General features: G+C 40.9%; 1 protein-coding gene across 1 annotated transcript; it reads left to right on the top strand.

The window, feature by feature from the left end:
• The first annotated feature begins 541 nt into the window (after positions 1-541).
• NXNL2 (nucleoredoxin like 2) lies at positions 542-7,145 on the top strand. Its single transcript, XM_039724139.1, has 2 exons — positions 542-1,095; positions 6,620-7,145. Exons 1-2 carry the CDS (start codon positions 794-796, stop codon positions 6,786-6,788), a joined length of 471 nt encoding a protein of 156 aa, XP_039580073.1. The 5' UTR covers positions 542-793; the 3' UTR covers positions 6,789-7,145.
• Positions 7,146-7,742: the final 597 nt, after the last annotated feature.

The raw sequence follows: 7,742 nt of genomic DNA, 5'->3' as shown, positions 1-7,742 counted from the left end.
ACTTGAAGTATCCATTATAAACATTAAAATTTATTTTGAGGGATACTGATAATTTGTTTTTTTTAAGATAAATTCTCTTTAATTGGGTTTTGCACAGTTCATGGAAAGGAGAAAATGTGCCAGATTTGATTATCACCCTATTGTGATCCTTTAATTAAACTGTAGTTTAATAGCCCTACCACCAAATCTTCTTTCATTTCCGTTTTTGCAGGTTGCTTTAGGCAGAAAAAAAGATTTCATATTTGTAATACAATTTTTATTAATTTCTAACTCAATGCCAGCTGGAGGGAAAAAAACCCAAAACATTATTCAATGCAAACACATGATAAGTGCCCTGGAATAAAATGAGAATTCCTCTTATGTACTGGGACAGAGAATAGACAGTCCCTTTTATATCCAGAATTCAGATAATTCTCCATGCTACGAATTTAAAAAAAAAAAAAAAAAAAAAAAAAAAAACAGTGCCGGACGTCTGGTAATAAAAGTTTGCTCCCAAAACTGACGAAGCCTGGCGATGAGACCTCCAGGAGAGAGGCGGTGAGCTCCATGGCGAGCTGAAGGGGCCCAGCGCACGCTTTGCTGCTTAAATTTATTGCAAGTTCGGCATCTTCAGCGAGGCTTGGGCCGTCCGCGGCTCCTCCGGCAGCCGCCGGGCCGGGGCCGCTGTGCCGGCTGCGGGGGCGGGCCGGGCGGCGCCGGGCGCTATAAAGCGGCGGCGGTGCCATGGCAGGCGGCGGTGTCGCGGCGTGTCGGGGCGCTGTGGCGCTGGGGAAGGAGGTCCGGCGGTGCCAGCATGGTGGATGTGTTCAGCGGGCGGCTCCTGGTCAGCAAGGATGGCCGCAGCGTGGACCCCGAGGAGGCCCTGCAGAACAAGGTCGTGGGCTTGTACTTCTCCGCCGGCTGGTGCTCGCCGTGCCGCGACTTCACCCCCGTCCTCTGTGACTTCTACACGGAGCTGCTGGAGGAGACCGAGCCCCCCGCCCCCTTCGAGGTGGTCTTCATCTCCTCCGACCACAGCGCCGAGGAGATGGTGGGCTACATGCGCGCCATGCACGGGGACTGGCTGGCCCTGCCCTTCCACGACCCCTACAAGCAGTGAGTACTCGAGCAGCCGTAGTCCAGCAGCTCCCCGGCGCCTCCGCCTCTGCCCCGCCAGCCCGCGCCTGCCTTCCCGCTGGAGTCCCTGAGCCCAGGTCGCGGCGTCTCCCGAGCCGCGGCTGCCGCTGGCTGTCACACTGCTTGCTCGCTGTCTTAGCCCGTCCCGTACCTAAAGAACGCGGTTTTGTGCGCCTCTTTTGGAAACTGAACGATCTTTGAGCAAGAGCTAGTAAAGACCCCATGTGTTAAAGAGATGAGTGAGGTAAAAACGAAGGGCCGGTGAGGATCGTGTGACTGCTGTCCAGCACGGTGGTAATTGTAACTAAGGCTGGTCTGCACTGTCCAGTTTAGTGCGCTGGGAAAAAGGCAAATGAAGACGCAGCAAAACTTGTAACTGAACTACTTGAAACTGAGGGAGCTGTGAAGAATTTCACACAGATACAGTATCAGCTGGAGTTTAGCGGTGGCATACTGCGTCTGGTAACAGGGGTGTAAAATTCCTGTGCTGTTCGGTTTCCAAAATGACATTCCTGTAGGCAGCTTGCTCATGAAAACTGCGAAAGGAAAGGGCATGACTGTGTGTAAGTAATGGGGTGAAGGATGATACCAAGAAGTGTTTTGATGACCTAAGTCAAGGATGGAGTCTCATTTGGATGACTTTCAGAAATCTGATTTAGCTCCTATAAGTATAGACTGGGATTACAAGAGGACAAGGGTTACTGAAATGCCTGTAGACTTGAAACGTATGTTGAAACGTATGCTTCCAGTCACTTGAAATGTAACTGGAGACTTGAAATGAATGTAAATATTGATAAAGGGATTTTTTTCCCTCTTTAAATGGGTTGATGGTGGAAAATTTTTTTCCAGGTGGTACCAAAGTCGAGAAGGTAATATGACTTTTAAATGTAGATTGGGCAATAAAACTTGCAGCCAAATTAGTTCTTCTAAGAAAGAAACCTTTTCTAGTACTTCTAGTAACTTCTATCTTTCCTTTTAATTCAAGATCTATCCCAGTGTGCTATCTGGTGTGTAACACCCCAGCTACTCACTCAACAGGGAGCATGTTGGCTAATCTTGTTTTTTCAGTGCAGTTTGACAAACTCAAGAGCAAATTAATTGAAGCCAGGAACAATTTCATCCTTTCCTGGCTCATTTCTGGATGCCCACTACCAATTTATGTTAGACCTTTTTTCCACTGGCTTAACTATTGTTTTGCATAGTTCTCTACAATCTTCCCAGGCAGTAATTGTATTTGGTATTTACTAATCACGATAGAATTCAGGCAAGTTTCCATCAGGAAATGTAGCACTTCAAGTCCCCGCACTCAGTAAGCTGTTCAGCGTGGCCCACGGGAATGTGCTTACAGCTTCATCCTCTGTGGATTAGAGGTCTATATCTGACTGCTCTTGCTCAAGAATGCAGAGTGGAGGCAAAGAGATAGTTTAATTGGCTTTTCTGTGTCATCCTATAATGTCCTTCACAGTTCTGTATAGAAGCATGGTTTGTCCTGCCAGATGACTGTGAGATCACAGTGCCTTACTGAAGAATAGAGTAGAGGGAAATATGAACAAGCAATGCTTTTGAAGTTGTGTTTCTTGCGTGTAACAATGAAGGACTCTGTGGAGCTGTTCAAGGTGTTTAGGTTGGATTAACTGGTACTTTGGTGTCAGGGGCACTGGTGAATCATTGTAGACTTAGAGGAGATGTGTATAGTCACTAATCCAAATTATAATTCTGGCTAGATACTAGTTCTAATTAAGAATATAATTTAAAAAATGGGTAAGATAATTTTATTATTAACATTTAAAATTTAATAAATATTTTTAAAGTTTCATTGCAATTAATTGAATTGGCTTTTTTTTTTTTTTTGACTGTGTAAAGAAGGCATTTGATATCTTCAGTGAGGTTAAAATATCCTAGCTGGTTGCTTCAGCGTTTAAGATATATAATTGCAGCATAGACTGATGTCTCTTCCAGACACAACAGGGCCAATTTTAAGCCTGCCATCCAAAATACTTTTCAACAACAGAAGCATTGGTGATTAATTTTGTCTTAAGAGATAGCCAGCATTCATATTTGTAGTGTGTAGAGCCAAACACTGCAATGTCAAACCTACCTTCAGAGAAGCAAAGTACTGAATTCAAAGCAGGATCTCCAGACTCTTCCATGCTGTCAGTCCTGACTATTCCCAGAGGTGGTACAGCACCTTTACTACTTCATGTGGTCTGTGGCATGGAAATACTGCTCCTGATCATTTTACTGTCTGCAGGTTAATGTAATTTTTTTTATTGCCTAAGGCATAGTATTTTGATTCTTGAAGTGAAGACAGTATGGCAGGAAGTGAGCACTTGGAAGAGAGAGTAGTAGAGAGGAAAAGCAGGTGTTGGACAGAGCATCAACAACAAAGGGTGTTAAATCGGACTGATGTTTTGATAATGGCACACAAAAAACATACTGCTGCTGTATTTGTACTGAACCCTGTGGTGAAAGGCACCAGTTTTTGTGAGGGTGCCTGGTGTGTACAGTAGCTCCTGCAGGCTTCCAGGTAGGCAGGTATTTACTGAGTTGGCCTGTACAGCTCAGTAAAAATTAGAAAAATAGAAAACAACCATAAAAAGAAAATGAAAAGGTTGTACGTACATTTTATATTAGGAAGCTTTACGTATGAGGGTGGATTGGGGAGGATGGGGTATTAAAAAAAAAGGTAGAATAATGTTAAGTATCTGAGCAGTTAAGAGAAATTGCTTAGTTCTTAGACTTTTTAGACTGCTTTTGCAAAATCTCAGCAGACACCTTAAAACTGAATCCCAAGCATGTGACATGCATGCTTATGACTAAGATTTAACAATACAGAAATTTCACAGCTAAAAGAAAATACTTACAGCTGTGCATTGCAGGGCATACTGCTAGAAGCAGATGAGCAAGAAGCTCATCACTTTCACATGACAGCACTTCCAAGTGAAAGCTGTCATAATTCAAGTGTTGTCAGATATCACATTACACATGTGTATAAAATTTATCATTTATGTTCCCAAGATTATATTATATCAGTCCTGTGTTGTCTTCATCTCAAGAATGGTCTTGCACGTAGATCTTAAACTCTTATATAAAAGTACTTGTGTTGTGACTCAGCCTGGGTAGATGGGGAGAGAACGTGGAGAGTGAAAATGAGAATTTAGGGGCTGAAATAAAGACAGTTTAATAGATAAAGCAAAAGTAAAAATACACAGGCAAAGCAAGATACGAAATTCATTCACTAAATTCCCATTCACTGACAGATATTTAACAGCTTCCAGCACAGGGTAGCCTCATCCTGTAATGATTGCATGGGAAGATAAATCTCCTGGCTCTTAATGTTGGTCCCTTCCCCCTCCTCTGTTCAGTTTTTACAGCTAATCATAGTGTTACATGATATGAAACATCCTTTGGTGGTGTGAGATCAGCTGTCCCAGCTGTGCATCCTCACAGACTCCTGTGCACTCACTGGCATGGTAGCACAAGAAGCAGAAAAGGCCCTGTTGCTGCATGAGAACTGTTCAGCAATAGCTAAAACACGTGTGTTATCAGTGCTGTTTTGGTACGCACCATGGCAGCTGCTGTGAAGAAAATTAGCTCCCAGCTAATGTCTGTATTGTCTAGAAATACAAAATCTGTGCTCTCAAAAACTTTCATCCAACTTTCTCATAAGAATAAAAAGATCTAACAATGGCTATGATTTCCAGTTTGCCTCAGTCTTAATGTCATGGGGTTTTATTTCTATTTATGGTTTAATGGTACCATGAGTTGCCATTGGAGTTAGTCCCATGGCACATATGTAGTTTGTGCAGGTGAGTCATGGGATTTTAGGTCCCTATCAGGAAGAATGATCTTAATAAGTTCTAAGAAGTAATTTTTGTAAGCACATGTACATATGTGCACAGTGATTAAGAAGCACTGTCTGCAGACCTCTTTCTGAGCCTTCTTCAGGTCCACCAATCTTGAAAGCTGCACACAAATGTAAGCAAAATCTGTGCATGCTTCATTCTGGTTTGATGCAGGCAACCTTCTGCCCTAAGGCTGTCTGAACAAGGTGCCATGCTGGGCTGGATATATGCATTCCCTTAGGAAAGTAAAGTGTAAGATTCCAGTCTCTGTACCAAATTCCATACCTTCAGTCTCCTAGTGTTCTGTCTGTGATTGCTACAATTGTGTTTATTGTTCACTGAACCAATAAAAAGTGTCTTCCACCCCTCTTGCCTGTCATTCAGGTGATATGAGGTGATAGTAATTTTACAGGGCTTCTATGCATACTTGCCTTGGAAAGTGTTTTGGTTTTTTTTGGTTTTTTTTTTTTTTTTTTTTTACCTGTTTTAGCAGATTTTGGAAAGTTCTATGAGGATTGTTGGTTGATTGCTTGTGTGTCACAGTTCACTGAGAAAGCAAACCTGATCCATACCCATTATTGCTGCTTCTGTACTATTTCCTGCATTATTGCTCAGCCAACATAACAGCAGAGCAGTATGCTTCACCTGTTGATTTTTCTTCTCTTAAGGAAAAATGCAGAAGAGAAGGCACATTTCAGGTATGCCTTATCTGGATCAGTATTTCACTTAAGTTTTATATTTCAGTATTTTTTTTTTCCTCCCAGAAAATAATTGAGAATGTCTATGTATTAGTGTCAAGCATTTTTTAGCATTGTCTACATTTCTTTCCTACTCAAATTTCTTTGAACCTCGTACAGCCAATGTTCTTGCTTGTGGTGATAGTGCTCAAGCAGTGTATGTCCATTTATTATTTTAAGTATATTTTGAGGGAGATGTTGTTAGTGTTTTGGAATTTGGCTATTCTGTTATTTCCTGTTTTGTGTCTGTCCTCTGATTCTTCTAAAGGTGCAGAGGAGTTGAATTTTTTTTCTTTGGCAACACAGATGGGTGACTCTTATTCCAGATATTTTGATTGCTCTATGATTCTCTATGTAGAAGGCGTGTTTCATTGGGGGAGTTTAAGGAATATCTTCAGTCTCTTCCATTTACACAAAAAGCTTATGCATCATGCTTTCTTTAATAGTGATTGCAGGAAGTAGCACTATGGGACAGTTGGGTGTATTTGTAGGGGAATGAATATCAAATGCTGATCTAAGTGAGATCCTTCTCCTGTCCTGTAAAAAGGACACCAAATTACATCTGGTTTGGGCTAGTAAAAAAAAGGTGGAAGAGTATATCAAACTTTGCTTCTAAGGACATCTTTTACATCTCCAAGAGCCTCTGCTCCTTTGGAAGCTGCAGGCAGCAGTGATAAGTATATACAGGAAGGGTACTGCAGCTCTCTTAACCCTTAGAGCTACATTTCACTGTGTAGGCTTCCAGCTATGGCCTTGCTCATCTCCTTACACTACCCAGTGATCTGTCTCAAACTCTGAGGAAGCCCAGGCACTCATCACGTCTGCTCTCCCAAGTCCTGGCCAGAGTAGCCTTTGTAAAGACACTAGGAGTTTTCTTAAAATGCTCCTAATGGTGTGTTTATTTTTAATTTTTTCCCACAGTGATCTGAAGAAGAAATACAACATAACAGCAATTCCTAAACTGGTGATTGTGAAACAAACTGGAGAAGTCATTACTGACAAGGGAAGAAAACAGATCAGAGACAAAGGGCTATCGTGTTTCCGGAACTGGCTTGAGGGTGCAGATATCTTTCAGAATTTTTCTAGCTAAAATGTTGACAAATAAAAGCCAGAAAAGGCATTGTGGAAAAGTTGGTAGAGCTCTGAAAAGACTCCTGCTTTGTTGAGAATGAGAAGGGTAAGACTTATTTATTTACCTTTTCTTGTAAACAAATTCTAGGTTTGACTTGAAAACCAGTTATTCCAGTGTCATAAAGTACAATTATTGTTGTATTGTTCTATCCGTGATATTTAATATGAACCACAACATTCCAAATAATACTGAAGAACTTCAGCAGAATAGGCCGTTTAGACAATAATAATAGAAACCTATGAAATCTATGCAAACAATTACTTTGCAAAGTAAACACACTAAAAATAAATGCAAAAAACCTATTTATTGATGACTTTTTTCAGGTGATTAGCACATTTTATTAAGAAAATTAAATTGTTTGCTTTAATAAATTACTGTTTATGAAATATGTCTCATGTATTTCCTTATCTGCCTTAACAAGAATAAGCAGAAAGTGTCATGACTTTTAAACAGAACACATTTGTTTGTCAGTACTGAAGAATTATTCTTCTACTTTATTTTACTTTTATGGGATTTATTTTTATTTATTTATAGTTCTGCTCAGTTTTCCTTGGATTTTGCCCTATAAACTAAGTTCCAATTCCACAGGACTGGAACTAGATCTTTAATGTCCTTTTCAACATACGACATTCCATGGTTCTATGATGTCAGTTCCCCAGTTAACATCAGATCAGGTTAAGAAGAAACCATTTTCCATCTTTTCTTTTGCCAAAATATGTAGCAGCAAACATCAAAAATTATACCAGGTCTCTCTGATGAATGCTCATGTTGTATCTAAAGCACAGCTTGAATTGCTATCTCTTCATGGATGGGGCCCCAGCCCAGATATTCATGCAATTAAAGAGCCAAAAAAACCCACTTCCCATGCAAACCAAGTGTTTGCTGATTAGAATTTAAAGAATTTAACAGAGT

The sequence above is a fragment of the Passer montanus genome, unplaced genomic scaffold, assembly GCF_014805655.1.
Source record: "Passer montanus isolate IOZ18808 unplaced genomic scaffold, ASM1480565v1 scaffold52, whole genome shotgun sequence".
NCBI lineage: Eukaryota > Metazoa > Chordata > Aves > Passeriformes > Passeridae > Passer > Passer montanus.
This window is presented reverse-complemented; position numbering and strand designations above follow the sequence as displayed.